The following is a 23,396-nucleotide window of genomic DNA, read 5'->3' as shown; positions in this document are numbered from 1 at the left end:
ATATACATGATGCATGTGATCCAATTGCAGTCCGCTATGTCCGGGGCTTAGAATTGATCCATAACCTCATGAATATATATGATGCGTGTGATCCAATTGCAGTCCGCTATGTCCAGGGCTTAGAATTGATTCATAACCTCATGAATATATATGATGCGTGTGATCCAATTGCAGTCCGCTATGTCCAGGGCTTAGAATTGATTCATAACCTCATGAATATATATGATGCGTGTGATCCAATTGCAGTCCGCTATGTCCAGGGCTTAGAATTGATTCATAACCTCATGAATATATATGATGCGTGTGATCCAATTGCAGTCCACAATGTCCGGGGCTTAGAATTGATTCATAACCTCATGAATATATATGTGATGCGTGTCTGCTGTAAAGATTGCAGTCCACAATGTCAGGGGCTTAGAATTGATTCATAACCTCATGAATATATATGTGATGCGTGTCTGCTGTAAAGATTGCAGTCCACAATGTCCGGGGCTTAGAATTGATTCATAACCTCATGAATATACATGTGATGCGTGTCTGCTGTAAAGATTGCAGTCCACAATGTCCGGGGCTTAGAATTGATCCATAACCTCATGAATATATATGTGATGCGTGTCTGCTGTAAAGATTGCAGTCCACAATGTCCGGGGCTTAGAATTGATTCATAACCTCATGAATATATATGTGATGCGTGTCTGCTGTAAAGATTGCAGTCCACAATGTCCGGGGCTTAGAATTGATTCATAACCTCATGAATATACATGTGATGCGTGTCTGCTGTAAAGATTGCAGTCCACAATGTCCGGGGCTTAGAATTGATTCATAACCTCATGAATATATATGTGATGCGTGTCTGCTGTAAAGATTGCAGTCCACAATGTCCGGGGCTTAGAATTGATTCATAACCTCATGAATATATATGTGATGCATGTGATCCAATTGCAGTCCACAATGTCCGGGGCTTAGAATTGATTCATAACCTCATGAATATACATGTGATGCGTGTCTGCTGTAAAGATTGCAGTCCACAATGTCCGGGGCTTAGAATTGATTCATAACCTCATGAATATATATGTGATGCGTGTCTGCTGTAAAGATTGCAGTCCACAATGTCCGGGGCTTAGAATTGATTCATAACCTCATGAATATATATGTGATGCATGTGATCCAATTGCAGTCCACAATGTCCGGGGCTTAGAATTGATTCATAACCTCATGAATATACATGTGATGCTTGTCTGCTGTAAAGATTGCAGTCCACAATGTCTGGGGCTTAGAATTGATTCATAACCTCATGAATATACATGATGCATGTGATCCAATTGCAGTCCGTAATGTCCAGGGGCTTAGAATTGATTCATAACCTCATGCGTGTGATCCAATTGCAGTCCGTAATGTCCGGGGCTTAGAATTGATTCATAACCTCATGAATATATATGTGATGCGTGTGATCCAATTGCAGTCCGTAATGTCCGGGGCTTAGAATTGATTCATAACCTCATGAATATATATGTGATGCGTGTGATCCAATTGCAGTCCGTAATGTCTGGGGCTTAGAATTGATCCATAACCTCATGAATATACATGATGCGTGTGATCCAATTGCAGTCCGTAATGTCCGGGGCTTAGAATTGATCCATAACCTCATGAATATACATGATGCGTGTGATCCAATTGCAGTCCGCTATGTCCGGGGCTTAGAATTGATCCATAACCTCATGAATATACATGATGCATGTGATCCAATTGCAGTCCGCTATGTCCGGGGCTTAGAATTGATCCATAACCTCATGAATATACATGATGCATGTGATCCAATTGCAGTCCGCTATGTCCGGGGCTTAGAATTGATCCATAACCTCATGAATATATATGATGCGTGTGATCCAATTGCAGTCCGCTATGTCCAGGGCTTAGAATTGATTCATAACCTCATGAATATATATGATGCGTGTGATCCAATTGCAGTCCGCTATGTCCAGGGCTTAGAATTGATTCATAACCTCATGAATATATATGATGCGTGTGATCCAATTGCAGTCCGCTATGTCCAGGGCTTAGAATTGATTCATAACCTCATGAATATATATGATGCGTGTGATCCAATTGCAGTCCGCTATGTCCAGGGCTTAGAATTGATTCATAACCTCATGAATATACATGATGCGTGTGATCCAATTGCAGTCCGCTATGTCCGGGGCTTAGAATTGATCCATAACCTCATGAATATACATGATGCGTGTGATCCAATTGCAGTCCGCTATGTCCGGGGCTTAGAATTGATCCATAACCTCATGAATATACATGATGCGTGTGATCCAATTGCAGTCCGCTATGTCCAGGGCTTAGAATTGATTCATAACCTCATGAATATATATGTGATGCGTGTGATCCAATTGCAGTCCGCTATGTCCAGGGCTTAGAATTGATTCATAACCTCATGAATATACATGATGCATGTGATCCAATTGCAGTCCGCTATGTCCGGGGCTTAGAATTGATTCATAACCTCATGAATATATATGTGATGCGTGTCTGCTGTAAAGATTGCAGTCCACAATGTCCGGGGCTTAGAATTGATTCATAACCTCATGAATATACATGTGATGCGTGTCTGCTGTAAAGATTGCAGTCCACAATGTCCGGGGCTTAGAATTGATTCATAACCTCATGAATATATATGTGATGCGTGTCTGCTGTAAAGATTGCAGTCCACAATGTCCGGGGCTTAGAATTGATTCATAACCTCATGAATATATATGTGATGCATGTGATCCAATTGCAGTCCACAATGTCCGGGGCTTAGAATTGATTCATAACCTCATGAATATACATGTGATGCGTGTCTGCTGTAAAGATTGCAGTCCACAATGTCCGGGGCTTAGAATTGATTCATAACCTCATGAATATATATGTGATGCGTGTCTGCTGTAAAGATTGCAGTCCACAATGTCCGGGGCTTAGAATTGATTCATAACCTCATGAATATATATGTGATGCATGTGATCCAATTGCAGTCCACAATGTCCGGGGCTTAGAATTGATTCATAACCTCATGAATATACATGTGATGCGTGTCTGCTGTAAAGATTGCAGTCCACAATGTCTGGGGCTTAGAATTGATTCATAACCTCATGAATATACATGATGCATGTGATCCAATTGCAGTCCGTAATGTCCAGGGGCTTAGAATTGATTCATAACCTCATGCGTGTGATCCAATTGCAGTCCGTAATGTCCGGGGCTTAGAATTGATTCATAACCTCATGAATATATATGTGATGCGTGTGATCCAATCGCAGTCCGTAATGTCCGGGGCTTAGAATTGATTCATAACCTCATGAATATATATGTGATGCGTGTGATCCAATTGCAGTCCGTAATGTCTGGGGATTAGAATTTATTCATAACCTCGTGAATATACATGATCCATGTGATCCAATTGCAGTCCGTAATGTCTGGGGATTAGAATTTATTTATAACCTCATGAATATACATGATGCGTGTGATCCAATTGCAGTCCGCAATGTCTGGGGCTTAGAATTGATCCATAACCTCATGAATATACATGATGCGTGTGATCCAATTGCAGTCCGTAATGTCCGGGGCTTAGAATTGATCCATAACCTCATGAATATACATGATGCGTGTGATCCAATTGCAGTCCGCTATGTCCGGGGCTTAGAATTGATCCATAACCTCATGAATATACATGATGCATGTGATCCAATTGCAGTCCGCTATGTCCGGGGCTTAGAATTGATCCATAACCTCATGAATATACATGATGCATGTGATCCAATTGCAGTCCGCTATGTCCGGGGCTAAGAATTGATCCATAACCTCATGAATATATATGATGCGTGTGATCCAATTGCAGTCCGCTATGTCCAGGGCTTAGAATTGATTCATAACCTCATGAATATATATGATGCGTGTGATCCAATTGCAGTCCGCTATGTCCAGGGCTTAGAATTGATTCATAACCTCATGAATATATATGATGCGTGTGATCCAATTGCAGTCCGCTATGTCCAGGGCTTAGAATTGATTCATAACCTCATGAATATATATGATGCGTGTGATCCAATTGCAGTCCGCTATGTCCAGGGCTTAGAATTGATTCATAACCTCATGAATATACATGATGCGTGTGATCCAATTGCAGTCCGCTATGTCCGGGGCTTAGAATTGATCCATAACCTCATGAATATACATGATGCGTGTGATCCAATTGCAGTCCGCTATGTCCGGGGCTTAGAATTGATCCATAACCTCATGAATATACATGATGCGTGTGATCCAATTGCAGTCCGCTATGTCCAGGGCTTAGAATTGATTCATAACCTCATGAATATATATGTGATGCGTGTGATCCAATTGCAGTCCGCTATGTCCAGGGCTTAGAATTGATTCATAACCTCATGAATATACATGATGCATGTGATCCAATTGCAGTCCGCTATGTCCGGGGCTTAGAATTGATTCATAACCTCATGAATATACATGATGCATGTGATCCAATTGCAGTCCGTAATGTCCGGGGCTTAGAATTGATTCATAACCTCATGAATATACATGATGCGTGTGATCCAATTGCAGTCCGTAATGTCCAGGGCTTAGAATTGATTCATAACCTCATGAATATACATGATGCATGTGATCCAATTGCAGTCCGCTATGTCCAGGGCTTAGAATTGATTCATAACCTCATGAATATACATGATGCATGTGATCCAATTGCAGTACGCTATGTCCGGGGCTTAGAATTGATTCATAACCTCATGAATATACATGATGCATGTGATCCAATTGCAGTCCGTAATGTCCGGGGCTTAGAATTGATTCATAACCTCATGAATATACATGATGCGTGTGATCCAATTGCAGTCCACAATGTCCGGGGCTTAGAATTGATTCATGACCTCATGAATATACATGATGCGTGTGATCCAATTGCAGTCCGCTATGTCCGGGGCTTAGAATGATCCATAACCTCATGAATATACATGATGCGTGTGATCCAATTGCAGTCCACAATGTCCGGGGCTTAGAATTGATTCATAACCTCATGAAATATACATGTTGCGTGTGATCCAATTGCAGTCCGTAATGTCTGGGGATTAGAATTGATTCATAACCTCATGAATATACATGAAGCTTGTGATCCAATTGCAGTCCGTAATGTCTGGGGATTAGAATTGATTCATAACCTCATGAATATACATGATGCGTGTGATCCAATTGCAGTCCGTAATGTCTGGGGATTAGAATTTATTCATAACCTCGTGAATATACATGATCCATGTGATCCAATTGCAGTCCGTAATGTCTGGGGATTAGAATTTATTCATAACCTCATGAATATACATGATGCGTGTGATCCAATTGCAGTCCGCAATGTCCAGGGGCTTAGAATTGATTCATAACCTCATGAATATACATGATGCGTGTGATCCAATTGCAGTCCACAATGTCCGGGGCTTAGAATTGATTCATGACCTCATGAATATACATGATGCGTGTGATCCAATTGCAGTCCGCTATGTCCGGGGCTTAGAATTGATCCATAACCTCATGAATATACATGATGCGTGTGATCCAATTGCAGTCCACAATGTCCGGGGCTTAGAATTGATTCATAACGTCATGAAATATACATGTTGCGTGTGATCCAATTGCAGTCCGTAATGTCTGGGGATTAGAATTGATTCATAACCTCATGAATATACATGAAGCGTGTGATCCAATTGCAGTCCGTAATGTCTGGGGATTAGAATTGATTCATAACCTCATGAAATATACATGATGCGTGTGATCCAATTGCAGTCCGTAATGTCTGGGGATTAGAATTGATTCATAACCTCATGAATATATGTGAGATCCATATTAGAATTGAATAAGATCAGTTGAAGATAACTGTGTATTATCAAGCAATATCTTAAATATGCATTCAAATTTTTCATTTACTAGTTGCAGGGGAATAAAATATAAAATGCTTTGCTAACTGTTCTATAGGTACCACATAAATGCTTACATTTATTATGTATGTATGTTTTTGTCACGCCTGAAAGGAGGAGACTATATAATCACTATACACATCTATATATATGTATGTATGGCTGTATCTGTATGTACCGGATGTCCCCCAAAAAATGTTTTAACAAATATGTCCTTTCCATGATATAATCTATGTACGCTCTACCAGTACCCCCTGTGAATGTCAAGTTCACAACGTGCATATTTAGCCAGCATTCACGAGCAAGCTGTTTACGTGACATAATGCAACTTGAGGTTCATGCATCGTCATAGCCACCTTGCATTTGGCGGGGCATTTGAGTAGGCCCAGCCATAGTATGATTCAGATTCAGATTCAACTTTATTTGACAGATGACATGGTGTTTTACTGATAAACAGAGAGTAAAACTTGCTCAGCTTTATTTCAAGAGTTCAGTCAGAACTATATACCGGTATGATATTATTATATTCTGACAGTATGTAACACTGTAACACAGCAGCGATTTCAACTAAACAAGATCCAATTAAGACCTAAATGCAAAAGATTATTATTAAGTTCACTATGTTGATGACAGCTCAGCATGCAGAAATGCCTTCACCAAAAACATGTTCTTCTCTAATTTGCTACCACTATGAGTCAAGATTTATTTTCAGTGTACAATATTCAATTTTCAATAAGTTTCTTTTGTGAAAACAAAGGTGTGCATGTGTTCAACTTTCATTGTGTGATATTTTGATAGTTAGTCACTCTTGACACCAGCTGTCATCTTGCACTCATAAGTTAAGGTGCTTTTAAGATAGAGTTGAAACTTTGTAGACAATTACAAGAAGGATGAATAAATAAGATTTGAAAAAAATGACATTGTTTTGTTGTAGCATCACAAAATGCGGCTTATTTTCTACATGTAACCTTTTTATGGGACACTTTGTATACTGTGACAAATTGGTTAAAGTTTGATTAAATGCTCTCAGGTGGACAGTTCAAATCCTATTCCTATTGCAACCAAACTATGGGTACCGACATGTGGGGGTATCAAAGGTCACATATGGTGGTCAAAAAGGTCAATGTGTAAAATGAAAAAAAATGGTCTCTAATGAATATTTACTTTGCATGGTGTTCACTTCTCATGTCTTCGGATATCCTACCGCATTTCCTCGAATAGTCGCCCCTGGGGCATTGCATTTTCCAAAGGGGGGGGGGCATTTATTAGAGGTCATTTATAGAATGATAAATCCTGTTAAAATCATTAGGTAAGCTTAAAGCCCTGTAATGATGCACTAATGAACTGTAGGAATGCTAACTTCCGGTTCAGGGTTTCCGACCAGATTTTCGCCAATTACCGATGCCATTATCGACAATGTGTGAGCTTTGGTAAGCTTACTACACAAGATAACATGGAAATATCATCAGTTTTGAAACAACTTGGTTGAAAAAGTGTTTAGGGGCATTTATTTGAAGGGGCGACTATTCGAGGAAATACGGTATTTGGGATTTGCTTTACTTCTGCTACCAAAAGTAATTGCAAAAGCAGGTGGTAGCAGAAGCAGGTGGTCGCAAAAGCAGGCGAGACTTGTGGTTCGACAACCATTTCATTTTTGAAGGGAACAAATATTGATGTACATGTAATTGCTAACAACTCTTTGTAATTTTTCTGTATTGAAAGAGATGATATATACCAATATTGTATACAGGGTGGTACGTAACTTATTTTTCTTACAGTAATTGTGTAAAATGCTGTTCATGAATAAATATAATCAGTTTCAGAGAAGACTGAATAAAGACTTGAAATTATAGTGTTGTGTGTCTAAGTTGACTATTAATAGTCATGAGTCATGACTATCAGTGGTATAAGATCTGGTTTAATAATGTATTGTGTCTTCAAAAAGCATAAAGTATTAAAGTTGAGAACATAAAATTTGGCTGAATTTTATATACATATATATTGTATCAAATTTGCTTTTATTTTTTGTTAATTGTTTCTACTGTTAGCTAGTACTTGAAATAATTTATAGCAACATTCTACAATGGCAATTTCAGGTTGTTTGGTGTAAAATCTAAAGATGCTCATCAATTTTCACAAACTTAAATTGTAAAATTTGAAAGTTATGCCCCTGTAATCAATGCCTTATAAAAGGGCGTCCTCTGCAAATGTTACAATATGGCTTTAATTATAGGTTAATGAATGCATATCACTTGCTGGGAGTGAAGTTGTACTAAATAATGCACACATACAAGTACTAAGATTTTGATGCATCTAATGCACAAGCCCCGAAGGGGGAGTGCATTAGATGCACCAAAATCTCAGTATGTGTGCATTATTCTGTACAATTTCACAAGCAACAAGTGATACGCATTTATTAACCTATTCCATACACAAGAAAAAATTCCATGATTTTTGCCGTTTTTATAACTTCAATATTTTCACTAAAAGTGTTGGAAAATAAAAGCAATTATATAAATGCATAAACCCGCAAGAAAAATGAACGCGTCCAAAAGCACTGCGCATTGTACGCGGCGTGCGCGTCTGTGCATTAGACACAATCAGTGCATGTTTTAGATTTTTCTAACGCTTGCTCTGATTAGTTCTCGCTATCAAAGAGTGTATGAAGCATAAATTAATTCACAAATTCAATGTGCGAATCAACTGGTTTTCTTTTATGCTCAACACCGCTCAGTCAAGTGTAATTGGTTGGTGTATCAAGTATATAGGCTAAATAGCACAGTGGCTAAATAGTGAGTGTTCATGGTAATAAATATCCATTCATGCAATGCAACCATGACCCTGTACACAGTTTATAAATAAATGTATCAGAAAGGAAACTATTGTCATTGATATTTATAATTGGTCCATTAGACATATCATTTTATATGAATTGATTTATCTAGGATAGAATATAAAAGGCTGCATATCTATAGGCTGCTTCATAGCATTTCATTTTTAGGGGCTATCATTTTCTTTGGAAGGGGGTCCCAAATATACCCAGGGGCCATAAATTTTTAGAAAGAAAATAGGGGTCAAAAAATGTTTGATGACCAAAATGTAGGGAGTCACAAGATGACCACAGATAGTGTGTTTATTATATTCAAAAAGACGGATTTCAATACAATTTTAGCCTGTTTAATTTTAGCCTGTATTGGTGGTGGCGGGTCATAGAATTTTGTTGCTTAAATAGGGGGGTCGCAATTTTATTGATGCTGACTTTTTGTAAATTTGATAGCTGCTTATCTCACCCTGCCCTGGCTTTAGATGTAGAGGGGGATTTTGTAATGGTGTATTCTTCTGTGTATGTGTGTGGGGCGGTGTATAGGCCTGGGGGTACCAGTGGCATGTCCAGGGGGGCTTTGGGTGCTGAAGCTCCCCGCACTTAATTGTTAAAAACATGTAAAATCAGCCGTTTTTTGGTGATTTTAGCCATTAAGCCCCCGGTATAAATCTGAAAGCCCCTCTGAGCCCCCCGCCCGGCCCCCCGCAGGAAAAGATCCTGGACATGCCGGTGGGTACTCAGTACTAATGGCCATACAGTGATGTGCTGCAATCATGGGTAGCATTTTGGGTCTTTTGGTATATCAATGACTCCCTTTTCTATAGGCTCATTTATATGATCTCTTCCAAGGAGAAATGACCAAAGGACAAGAAATGGAATCACTTATAGTTTTGGTAGTTGTAGTATTTTCATTATCATAATAAAAATGTATAATTATGCTAAATTAGCTTGGTCACATTATACAGCACTAATTTGTTGGATTAAAAGATATTATCATGTTTTGCCAAATGAAACAAAACTCCTTTACTTAGTTCTAACTGGATAAAAAGTCAAATTTGAATAATTTTGCAATTTTAGGAGAAATGGGCTAAAATCTTGCAATTTTGTATTCTGATAATTTCAGTTACAGAATTCAAAGACTTGGCACAAGTTCAAGCATTAAATTTTTTATTTGTATTATAGGCTAAGAGTTTGCTCATAAATTTATTATTTTATGTTAATTTTGATAATTTGTTACAAAAAGATACATGTTTTCCAAAAATTAGAATGCATAACCTGAAATTAGTCTTATAGTACAAGTCTTTGGGGGTGATTAAACAAATTGAGTGAGTTAAGGGCTGGGGTATGGACGTTTGGACAGTATTTATTGTGGGACATTAGAGCACATCAGACATCGAATTGCATTCTGAATACAAAGAATCTCCTTCTGATATCAAATAATTTGGATTTGTTGAAATTCGCAATGTAATACACATTTTATGGCAAATCATTAAAAATTGATATTTTTGATATTTAACAGTACTTGAAGTAAACTTTATAAATCTGATGATTTATACTTAAGTGTACGTAGGTGGGATGAAAAGCCGATGATCAATTGAAAATTTTGACCTTTCGAATTGAAGATATGGATTTTTTTCCCAAAACACCAAACAAAAATAGGTCTTTTTGGGAAAAAAATCCATATCTTCAATATAAAAGGTCAAAATTTTCAATTGATCGTCAGCTTTTCCTCCCAGCTACATACACTTTAAGAATATATCATTAGATTTATAAATTTATTTCGAGGACTGTTATATATCAAAAATTTGAAAAATATCAAATTGTAATAATTTGTCATAAAATTTGTATTATATCGTGAATTTCAAAAAATGAAAATTATTTGATATCAGAAAGACATGCTTCGTATTCAGAATGCAATTTGATACGTCCGAGGTGCTCTCATGTCCCACAAAAAATACTGTCCAAACGCCATAAACGCTCATTCCAGATCCCTTAACGCGGCTGTGTACTCAAGACGTTGTTTCTTTCGCAAAATTGAGCTTTTTTGATATTTGTTACTTTGTTATGTTTTTTATAAATACAAGGAAAGAAAATCCAGATTTATAAACTCCAACTGCGCTATTTTATGGATTTTATTTCACTATTTCATTCGTGTTTGCAATTTTAAAAGAGAGAAAATCTTTGTTGTATCAGCGGGGTGACACGCCAAGCAACAACGCATCGCGCTACGTCGCGCATAATTTGTTAACGCACAGATACGCTACGCATACGCCGACGCTTATCTGCATGCGTGGCGCATCCTTTGGAAACACTAATTTCAAGTGGTCAAATGGCTCCGTTTTAGCTGATAAAATGTGGGTTTTTTCAAGTTCTTTTCCTCGATTTGAATATCAAGTTATGAATGGATTTCGCTCAAACTTCTCAACGGGCTGTGGATTTACCCGTTGTTCACATAATTTATAAGGTAGAAAAACGAAAACTGCCGCATTCTCCTATGAGATTCGATGAAAGGGCAAAATGTGACCACTTTAAACTTTAACGGCCATTATTTCAATGTTCATTTTCTCGGTAAAATGACGATTTAGGTACACGATAACTCAATAAATACAGCATCTATAGGTAAGCAAATATGATCATCGTAAAAAGCATGATCGACTCAAGAAACGGTTTTCTCATTTTTTATATTTTGGTCTATTTCCGATTTTAGGCATCATTTTGTGCAAATAGGCGTTTGTGAATTTTAAAAAGTTCAATTTGATGCCTTATATGGTCAATATCTCAAAAACTAAGGCCAATATCAAAAAATAAAAAACCGTTTTTGGAATGGAGCCTCAAGATTGAGCTAAAAACAAAATGAAATATTTTGGAAAGAGTGTTTTTTGTTATGATGTACCTAACAAAATTGCCAAAAACTCACTTTTTGTGATTTTCTTCATAATTGTTGTTTTTACCCCAAATCTGTATTTATATTAAGATTTATTGATGTCTTGCCTTTATAAAAATGTATACTTTTATATGTCTTGCGCGAATAATTACAAAGTTATTGCACTTTTACTACATGCATGTCTGAGAGTACACAGCCACCTTAAAGAATCTCAAAACCACCGGCCACAAAATCTTATTTAAAGTTGAAGTGATAAAGGGCAGCAATTAGAGATGTTATTTGCACAATTAAATGCAGTGTAATGCTGGCCTCGAACTTGCAGCATGCAGGCAAATAAGATTTTGAAGTAGAAATGTTTACACCCCGGGTTTACACACCAGTAATTTCACAATTATTTTGAACAATAAGTATAATAATGTAAAAATTGAAATGTGTGAAAATATTTCATAGTGAGTAGGTCACATGTCACTGCTGGTCTTCGTATAACATGACATATTAATTTAAGCCAGTGAAAAGTTTAACAATTTTGCAGTGAAAATATTCATTACGTGAAAATTATCACATGTACTATACAGGTAGGCCCTAACAGTAACAACATTATTTACATACATGCTGCTAGCTGATAGGCCTACTTGTTACAATAAGAGAAATCTTTCTTTTAGTGCAGTCATTAGGTTTTAAAGCTAATTAGTTGTGTTAATTCACCATGTTAACCACATGGGGATATATATCAGTGTTATTATTAATGCTATTGGTACAATTTGACTCATTATGTCAAGGAGAATTCACTATACAATATGATGACACCACACTGACTGTGTCCGTTGATGACACTAGAGTGATTGAACACACCGCTGAATCACCTTTCTTGTATGTAGGAACTGGAGAGTACAAGTTTAAGAGTCGTTTAGGTAATTTTAATACTAGTGATTATGTGGAGGAGAGAATTGGACTGACTGATTTTAATGTGAGTGAATCGGAAGGTTCATTTACTGTTACATTTCATCGCTATGGAGAATTAATGGTAAGTATGGTATATGGGTTGAACCATTATCAAGTTAAATTTAGATCTATAAGTAATCTCTACAGTTTGTTGTTGTAATCTGAGGCATAGATAAGGCCGCTAAAAGTCAATCTTTTGGTTCTCGTCAAGTTTCATGAATTGATGAGGGTGGGAGGCATGTTTTTTTTCATTTAGTTTTTGTTGTTTTACTTGCAAGGCAAATTTGCCATTGTAGCAGTTTCAGTTCTTTATTTTTATTTTTATTTATTTTTGTTTGAAGGATCTGATGAGCATGCAGATAACAACAAAAGCTGATCTTTGGAGTGGTTCATGTTATTTAATACTTTTCAACATAATGAATTGGTGGTGGTTTAAAATCAAACAGTAGGGGCCTATACTTGAAAACTCAGCTTGAAAATTTAAAAAAATGGGACCAACTCCAGAAAACAATGCAAGAACCAAACAATATTTTTAAACTGCCTAAGCCTAACTGTTTGCATTGTGATATGGTTGGGCAAAGTTGAATATCATTGAATTATGGCTGGGTACTCATGCTTCCAAAAAAAGGGACTACAGGTAAATTAAGTAATTCTTGGCCAAGCTGGAACATATGCATTGCATCCATGTTGCGTACAAAGCAGGTACGCAAAAAAGGCACATGTATGCTTTCTTCTGTCCTGCTCTATGTGCATGTGTGTTTATCGCAGTAGCAGTCCTAGTTCAAGCTTGGCCAAGAATTACTTATTTACCTGTAGTCTCGGGACTCTCACAGGGGGTATCAAACAAATTCACTGTAGCCTTTTCTAGTCCCACTATCTCCTAAAGGGTATCAAATTTTCTTGATTCCATGCATGCCCACATATTCCTTTTTTTTATTAAATTTTTGATAAAACATAAAAGCAGATGCGACTTTCAGAATTTCAAAAGTCATTTCTGGTACAATAATTGACTTATTTGTGCACTTTGTCTTATAGCCTGAGGGACTTACACAGATACTCACAAAAACTAGTCCAATTAGGGGTATCTTTTTATAGAAATCTGGTCCTAAAAATGCTAGGGGTATGTTTTTATTTAAAACGATTCCCGCTAAATACCTCCAGGAACCCCAGATCTAGCATGGGTACTCCTTGAGAACCCCCGATGAAATTAAAATTGATTGAGCTGCCTAATGTGTTCGTAAGTCAGACTCCTCTGGGGAAGACGAGCTAAATCTTCCTTAATGCTCTGCGTGCTAGCTTCAACGGAAAAAGTTGAAGTTTTGAAATATTTTCTCAAAATATCAAGAGCTCTCTTAAGAACTACTGAATCAATACTGGGCGTGTTTGTACTCATTCTAATGCATTTTTCATGCTGATTCCAAATATGGTCATGAAAATTTACATTTCTGAAATTTTTGAATTTTATAAAACAATTCGAAACTTGTCGCCTGCAGTCGACACCCGCGTGAAGAGAGTTAAGGAGAAAATTTCACAAATGGAATACCTTAATTAGCTGCCTCCTACATCAAACTAAAAGCAAAATCTGTGTGTTGTGATTATAAATTGGATATAAATATTGTTTTGCAGACTACAGCCACCTTGAGCAATGAAGATGACCATGATAATGTGATTAGTTTTACATCACTGCCGACAGGTAGAAATCATATCTGGATCCGGCTGTATGCGGAGGAAGATGAACATGTCTATGGAGGCGGGGAACAATTCTCATATTTTGATTTACGAGGGAAAAATTTCCCAATTTGGGTCAGGGAACAGGTATGTATGCAGTGCATAATGCAATAAGGGAGGGGGAATTACATCCCCCCCCCACACACAGACGCACTTGAGCTTCCCCCCCCCCCTTCACACGCACACACCCCCACACATTTGCTTCTTTCTCCCCAGTTAGATTGCTGACTGAAAATGCCTATTTTTTTGGTCAAATTTGGCCAATTTTGAGCCAATTTCTCACATTTTTTCTTCCTCCCCCTGCAAAAAAACAAAAAAAATCCTGATACTGTCACTGTATGTACAGTTTAGGCCACAAAAAATGAAAGGTTTCTTTCAAACCTGCATGTGCATTAGTATATGTGACAGCCATTCTAGCACGTAGCCCTATGCGTGGGACCTTTTTAACATGTTTTTTTGTGCCCAAAACAAGGAATCGGTCGGGGGGCTCTTCAATATGAAATGGATATATGGCTGACACTTTCACAATAAGGGGCATTCGGTGAGAGCAAAATGTAAAACATATGGGGTGATTTGGGTGAGAGCATGTTTTGTGGCATTTGGTGAGAGCAAAATGTAAAAAATGTGGGGTCATTGGGTGAGAACATGACCTTTTTCTTAAATTGAACTTTGGGTAAGAGCCAAAACAGTGCCACAGAAACATTTTTTTTCAAAATAAGTAACAAAATCAGTGATAAATGAAAGTTGATGTTCAAATTGAAAAATAAGGGTCTTTGGGTGACAGATCAAATGGAAACATAAAGGGTCTTCGGGTGACAGAACATGTGTTTGATATGTGGTCTTTGGGTGACAGCAATGCTGAAAAAGGGGTCTTAACAGCTCTACATACGCGTCACCTCCAAAGTTAGAGTGCCCCCAGGGAATCGGTAGGCTAAAAACACAGTGAAAAAAATCCTGCATACATGTAGCACACTGCTTATTTTAATAATAATAATTTAAAAAAACAACATGCATGATAGCTCAAAATTAGCTCAAAAAGGTCAATTTTATGGGCATTCAAGTCCATGCATGCACTTTATGCATGTAAGTGAATAGGTCCACTGCAATTTGTTTTTAAATTCCAATATTCTTCTTCATTGTTCCGGTACTTGCACACAACTGCATGTCTGATAATGATCTATGTGACGTGCATCAGTGCATTACAAAACATGTCTGGTTGCATCAACACACAATATAATGTAATTCAGTGGCATAGCCAGGATTTCGGAACCAGGGGTCGGGGCACAACTTGTAAATGTACCGACAGAATTATTTTTTATACATTTTTTGATGTTTTTTCTTAAACATAGTCTATTGTTCACACAAGTATTTTTTAACCAATGCCTTTTGTGTACCGACAGCCTTACGTGAACAGACAGTCATGATGGGGGGAACATGGTGGGTGGGTGTATGCATGGTGTGGGGGTGTGCTATCTGTCTACCCCTGTCTGACTGTCTTTTATTTCTTTACAGGGCGTAGGACGCAAGCCCAGCACAGACGTGACCTTCATGGCCAATAACAATGATGGTGGGTGGGTGTGTGCATGGTGTTGGGTGTGTGCTATCTGTCTAACCCTGTCTGACATGCTTTTTATTTCTTGATAGGGCATAGGACGCAACCCCAGCACAGAGGTGACCTTCATGGCCTATAACAATGATGGTGGGTGGTTGTGTGCATGGTGTGGGGTGTGTGCTATCTTCCTAACTCTGTCTGACATGCCTTTTATTTCTTGACAGGGTGTAGGATGCAATCCCAGCACAGAGGTGACATTCATGGCCAATAACAATGATGGTGGGTGGGTGGGTGCATGGTGGGGGTGTGTGCTATATCTGTCTAACCCTGTCTGACATGCTTTTTATTTCTTGACAGGGTGTAGGACACAACCCTAGCACAGAGGTGACCTTCATGGCCAATAACAATGATGGTGGGTGGGTGTGTGCATGGTGTGGGGTGTGTACTATCTTCCTAACTCTGTCTGACATGTATTTTATTTCTTGACAGGGTGTAGGCCGCAACCCCAGCACAGAGGTGACTTTCATGGCTTATAACAATGATGGTGGTGGTGGTGATTATCACACAACCTACTGGGCCCAGCCAACATTTGTATCTACACGCAAATATTACTGTCATTTTTCCTTCACAAGTTACGGAGAATTGGATTTTACTCATGATAAATTCCACGAGGTAGGTCATACCATGGAATGGGCTGTTCCAATTGAATTCAGGATTTGACGTACAATATGTGGGTGATTTACGTGGTTTGTTTGAAGTGCTGTCAATAAATTTGAAAACAAAATCAGCAGTAACTTTTTGAGCTCCAGCACTTAGATCAGTATTTATATAATATTGGATGGCATTGAGGGTTGTATGAGAATATACTGCACGCGCCATGAATGATATTCAACGAGTCGAATATCATTCATGGCAAGTGCAGTATATTCTCATACAACCCAAATAAAGCCATCCAATATTATTATTATTATATAATATGAAGCTGACTGAAACTCATAAATGAAAACATTCATGCATCAGAAACGAACGGCTTTTTATAGACACAGGCCTAGGCATACACGTAGGCTAGGCCTAGTCAAGGCTAGGCTGGCCTTGCTATTGTGTTGATTGAATGCACACACACGCACCACGCAGAAAATTGTGTAAGCTTACCGTGAAAATGTTGTAGGCCTAATTACTGCAATACCGCCGTGAAACGAGTAACCATGTTCTCTGTGCACCGTCAATATTAAGCTACTGATCCTGATTAACTCAGATACCCGATGAAATCGCATTTTAGCTGCAGTTTTGTGCTGCTTTTGTGCTTCGCAGGACAACATGACTTGCTGCACATCAGAGGGAGTCGTGCAGTACCAAAATTAGTCTCAATCACTGTTTGTGAACGCCTCACGTGAATACTGCGTTTATGTGATGCGTGCCTTCTGGGTATTGTGATGAGCGTGCGGGTATCAAGATATATTGAACAGTTTTGTAAAAATACTGAACAGTTTGATTTAATCGTCATTCAGTACTAAAAATGAGTGGTATAGATGGAAGCTTCATATTATATAATAATTTATGATCTTGGACCTTTACAAATGATGATTGATTGACTGACTGACTGATTGATTGATTGACTGATTGATTGATTGATTGATTGATTGATTGATTGATTGATTGATTGATTGGTTGATTGACTAACTGACTGACTGATTGCCTCACTGACTTGCTGACTGACTGAGTGACTGACTGAGTGACTGACTGACTGACTGACTGACTGAATTAATGAATGAATGATTGACCTCATATTGATTGATTGACTGGTTGATTGATTGATTGATTGATTGATTGATTGAATGAATGATCTCAGATTGTCATCTGTCTGTGCTGTGTTCCAAAGCATGTTGCTTTTTAGCTTCTGAGATTGTTTTCAAATGTTGTATTCTTTTTATCCATGTTGCCAAGTTAATATTTTGAGTTTATGAGATAATTTAGTCTTCATTAAATATAATATGCATCCTATATTAATATGCATCCTATATACATACATTTATTTAATAAAGTAGAGGTGGCTACGTCGGCATGAAAAGTTATGTAGTAGGTTCCAAGTAGAGTTTCTTCCACTGATTCAGAGACATGCCGCAAAATAAGGCCTTGAAATATGCTGTGTCGGACATAATCCTTTACAATGGCAAAAGTTCCAAGTCAACAAAAACATCTGCATCCAGCAATGCTGAGGTCTTCATCAGTGCTCGGGCCCCAGTTCTATAAAGGAAAAATACTCGGAGACTAATTTCTGACTAGAAAACATTTGCACGAACATATTTTCTAACCCGAGCAGACAAGTCACTTGTACGTTGTGATGTTTACTGCATGCAGAGCTGCCAGATTTATACATTTATTTACATATTTCTTATCATTCACTTGTCAGGTTCAAATCTGGGGGACTATGCCCGGCAAGATGTACTTTGAGACAGGTGCATCGTATGCAGAGCTAGTCGGCAAACTATCGGGATATCTAGGACGCCAACCATTACTACCTGAATGGATTAGAGAGGGCGCTGTGTTAGGTGTGCAGGGAGGTACCGATGCTATGTTGGGATATATTGAACAGGCACAGGTAACGGGCTGATTATCAGGTTCCTTTTTGTAGGATCATGTGAATAGAGCATGAGGTTATCTAGCATGCTCAAACATACCTGAATGGATTAGGTACCAATGCTATGTTGGGCTATATTGAACAGGCACAGGTAATTAGGGGCTGTATTATCTTTAAAACTACTATATACATACTGTTCTATTTCAAGACTTGTAAGATCGATAAATGTTTATGAATGTGGCCTGAGGTTACCTTGGATGCCTAAACATACCTGAATGGATTTGAGATGATGCCAGGGGCGGCGCCAGGGTATTTTGATAGGGGGGGCAAAACAATTGTGGAAATTTGTTATGCAGCGATAGCGCTGCTCGTCAAGCCTTTTCTTGCTGACGCAGAGGGGTCTGAGGGGGATGTGCAGCCCTCAGAATTGGGAAAATTTTCAAAATGAAAGCACAAATGAAGCCATTTGATGCACCATTTTCACCCCTTTTAGGGTTATTTATTTATTTTCTAACCGCATATTTTTATGGATTTCATTCCTGGGCCCAACTTTCAGCCCGCTGGTTTTAGGCAAATCCAGCACCTTTTGGCAACAGAATAAGTTCATGGTACAAATGTGCGAGAAGTGAAATATGGTGGAAATGTAAAATAAAGTCGCGGGAAGCACGAAAAAATTGGCACTTTTTAGTCTAAAATGGCCAAATATGAGGTTATTTTAGTCAGAAACCAGGAGCGTTGGAAGGTGCCCCTATGATCACTAAAAGCGAAAAGGTCCACTTTGCGGCGTGGCGAGAAAAAAAATGCTTTTTCAGTCAGAAAAGGACAAAAATTGCCCATTCATGAGTGTAGCGAGCTAAAAATTAGGTTCTTTATGCTTTCTTGGTCAAAATTTTAGGAAAAGGTCCAAAACAGGGCCATCATTTCAAAATCAGCCCCAATAAATCCTGGCTACGCCCCTGGCCGGCCGTAATGAAGCCAATTGCTTATATTTACGCTCGTATATTGGTGCATAATGATTACACTATTTCTGATACAATGTGATGAAACCCCGTAAAAGTTGTGTAATATCGGACTGAAAGTAAACTTATTTAAAATGATTAATTGCTGCATGACACAGACTTGCATGTGTTGCCGCTACCAGGAAAATGACGAGCCAGGATTTTTCCAAAGTTGTTGGGAGAAAAGGCAAGAGAGAGGCCACGCGACTTTTATGGGGGAAAATTTGCCGAAAATGGGCCCAAAATATAAAAATCAACAACTTTAAAACCGCGTAGGTCAGCATTCCACAAGGGGCAAGATCCGAAGGGGGGAGTTTCCTCCTTTTAACCATGGCCAGGGAGGGAATTTCTCCTTTTCTTCTTCTCCTCCTCTCTTTCTCTCCCTCCCTTTTCTCTCTCTTCTTCTCTTTCTCTTTTTGAAAATTATAGGGGGGCAATTGCCCCCTTGCCCCCCCTGTGGCGCCGCCCCTGGATGATGCTGTTTTATGCATGGAATGAACACATTAGGCAGATCCATTTGAATTTCATACCCTCTTTGAGGGTATTTAGCCTGAATCTTCCACTGATGGAGGGTGAGTTTCAAATGAAGCTGCTAAATGTATTCATTCCATTTGAAATTCATACTCAGTATTACTCCCCCTGTGGAAGTTATTTCCAAAATCTTCCACAGGAGGAGTGTGGATTATAAATGGAATTGCCTGGCCAATCTATGCACATCTCAATTGTGTGCAAATCAGACTATTGTTACTTGCTTCAATACACTCTCCTGCCTGCTGATATAAATTCCTATCATTGCAGGAAAAAGGAGTTGTTGTGAGTGGTGTGTGGATCCAAGATTGGGCTGGGAGGATTACAACATCATTTGGAAGACGACTGTTTTGGAATTGGGAATGGGATCCTGAGCAGTACCCTAATCTAGATGAAGAAATCAAGAATCTCAAAACACAAGGTATGTTACTGTTCAGCATCCTAATCTAGATGAAGAAATCAAGAATCTCAAAACACAAGGTATGTTAGCCAATTGGGAATGGGATCCAGAGCAGTATCCCAATCTGGATGAAGAAACCAAGAATCTCAAAACACAAGGTATGTTAGCATTGGGGTTAGGGTTAGAGAAGGCTTTTTTTTTTTTTTTGAAAAAACGATGAGAATTTTTGTTTTTACTATCCTCTACCATGTGATAGATAACAGGCAGGTCCAACATTTTGAGTCGTGGATGCTGGCGCAGTCGGTATCTACTAAGATAAAATATTGCCTGTCATCTATCACATGGTAGAGGAAATTTATTCTCATTCTTAGGCTTATTACGCACTACACTTACAACACGCTACTTGCACACAGTTTGTGCACACCTAAACAAGCGTGTTCCGTAACAACATGGACCATATCCTCTACCGTGTGATAGAAGACATAGGGATTCAAGTAGTGAGGAGCTCAATAAATCATACTCCTGAAATGTTGTTAAGGAGAGAGCTGTTGGAGCTCTGGTGCAATCAAGCTCCTAAAAAATGAAGGTCTTGAGTTCCTGCACAAGGTATATGAGGGTAAAGTTAGGCTTAGGGAAGACTACTGTTTTTTACTTCGTCTTAGCAAGAATTTATGTTATGTTAGGGTTAGGGAGAGCTGTTAACAGTTTTGCAATCTTAACAAAGAAATAAGACTCTCAAAGGACAAGGAATGAATTCACCCTACCTGTGTGGAATATTAAGATCATTTCATACACTCTTAGATAGCGAGAACCAATTGGAGCAAGCGTTACAAAAATCCAAACCATGCATTGATTGTGTATATATGCATGTGCGCGAACTCTGCGTACTATGCACAGTGCTTTCTTGCGAGTTGATGCATTTATATTTGCTTCTATTTTCCAACAACTTTTAATTTTGATAATTTTCTTATAAAAACAGCAAAAACCACATGTTTTTTTTCTTCTTGTATATGAAATAGGTTAATGAACGTGTATTACTTATTCTCAAGAAATTAGACAAAATGGTACTGTTTATTTTCAGGTATCTATGTGACAGCCTACATCAACCCCAATCTCAACCGTGAAGGAGACTTATTCAAAGAAGCAGACAGTAATGGCTACTTTGTCAAAAACAGCACTGGCGACACCTACGTTGTAGATTATGGTGAATTCTTCTGCGGCATTGTAGACCTGACCAATCCTGATGCTGTATACTGGTATAAAAATACAGTTATACGCAAGAATATGATAGACCTGGGATTTGGGGGATGGATGGCCGATTTTGGGGAGTACTTGCCGACTGATGGCGTATTTTATAGCGGTGAAACGGGAGAAGTGTTGCATAATAAGTGGCCAGCACTGTGGGCACAGGTAAAATGATGCAAAGTTACAGCTAATGTTTAAAAACCAGCAATGTGAATTGGTTAATGAAATGTTACCTACACATTCAGACATGCATGCATGCAATGTGCATGTATACCCCCACAGCACACTGACACAGATACAGCCATTTAATATACCGTATTTCGTCAAATAGTCGCCCCCCCCCTCAAATAAACGCCCCACCACTTTTTTCAACCAAGATGTTTCAAAATGCCGATATTTCCATGCTATCTTGTGTAGTAAGCTTACCAAGTTGCGCACATGGTCGAGAATAGCGTCAATAATTGGCGAAAATCTGGATCAGAAACCCAGAAGTGAGCCAGAAGTCAGTGTTTCTAGTTCATAGTTCGCCATTTTAGCGTGTGTTTTTAGTTTACCTAATGATTTAAACGGGAATTATCGTTCTAAAATTGACCTTGAATAAACGCCCCCCTTGGGAAAATGTAACGCCCCCGGGGGCGTTTTATTTGACGAAATACGGTAACAACTTTATTTGCCATATCACATCAAAAATATACAACAAATTATTATACGGTCTAGGCACTTTTCTGTGGATCTCTTTTAAACTTGGGCCTAAAAAATTGTATGATCGGCATAACCCGACCAACCCTAAAAGTAGGCCCGACCCTGATAATAATAAATAAATTGAATTTAAAAAAGAGAAAAAAAAAGTTCAAAGGACTTTAACAAACGCAATTTACAGCTGTAAGTTTTTAAAAAATCCCTACCTACCTACCCTAATTTTTTTATCAAACTATTTTTTAGGCCTTGTCTTCATAGAAACACATTGTTTTCAATGCTTTAAAACATTGATTGATGATTTGATTCATTCATTCATTCATTTATTGGCTTTTATAAAACAACTTTTTTTTGTTTCAAATTAGGTAAACGAAGAGGCAGTGAAGGAAGCCGGGAAGCTGGGTGAGATCATATTCTGGATGCGTGCAGGGTTCACGGGGTCACAGCGCTACAGCACTATCACATGGGCAGGAGATCAGTTTGTTGATTGGTCATTGGACGATGGACTTGCATCGGTTATCCCAGCAGCGCTCTCATTGGGTATGAGTGGATATGGACTGCACCATTTTGATACAGGGGGTTACACATCTCTCTTTGGAATCACACGTACGGAAGAGCTATTTTTACGATACGCGGAATTCGCTGCTTTTACCCCAATGATGAGAACACATGAAGGCAACCGTCCGAGTGACAACTGGCAATTTTATACATCAGACAGAACCATGTATGAATTTGCTCGTCATACAAAAATCTTCCATCTGCTGAGTAACTATACTAAAGCTCTTGTGAAGGAAAATCACGAGCAAGGGATACCAGCTCACAGACCACTGTTCATGCATTATGAATCTGATTCCAACTGTTACAGTGTTAAATATCAGTACTTGTATGGAACTGATTTGTTAGTAGCACCTGTCTATTCTGAAGGCAAAGAATCATGGGAGGTGTATCTTCCTGGAAAGGATGCGGTAAGCAAGGGGCTATTCCAGTTGAAATCCATACACCCCCTATGGATGACATGACCTAAAGCTCTCACACAGGGAGTGTGAATTTTAAATGGTATT

The 23,396-nt window shown here is 38.5% G+C and overlaps 1 protein-coding gene across 1 annotated transcript in view; it reads left to right on the top strand.

Annotated features, from left to right (window-relative positions):
- Positions 1-12,269: 12,269 nt before the first annotated feature.
- Positions 12,270-23,396, top strand: part of LOC140167884 (sulfoquinovosidase-like) — a 21,422-nt gene continuing 10,295 nt past the window's right edge. Inside the window, exons 1-7 of the mRNA XM_072191169.1 lie at positions 12,270-12,692; positions 14,237-14,425; positions 16,380-16,562; positions 18,301-18,489; positions 20,265-20,415; positions 21,476-21,804; positions 22,701-23,300. Coding sequence (XP_072047270.1) covers positions 12,375-12,692; positions 14,237-14,425; positions 16,380-16,562; positions 18,301-18,489; positions 20,265-20,415; positions 21,476-21,804; positions 22,701-23,300 — 1,959 coding nt within the window. The 5' untranslated portion in view covers positions 12,270-12,374. The remainder of the gene's footprint in view (positions 12,693-14,236; positions 14,426-16,379; positions 16,563-18,300; positions 18,490-20,264; positions 20,416-21,475; positions 21,805-22,700; positions 23,301-23,396) is intronic.

The sequence above is a fragment of the Amphiura filiformis genome, chromosome 13 (genome assembly GCF_039555335.1).
Source record: "Amphiura filiformis chromosome 13, Afil_fr2py, whole genome shotgun sequence".
NCBI lineage: Eukaryota > Metazoa > Echinodermata > Ophiuroidea > Amphilepidida > Amphiuridae > Amphiura > Amphiura filiformis.
The sequence above is the reverse complement of the archived record's forward strand: the minus strand, read 5'-3'. Positions and strand labels throughout refer to the sequence as shown.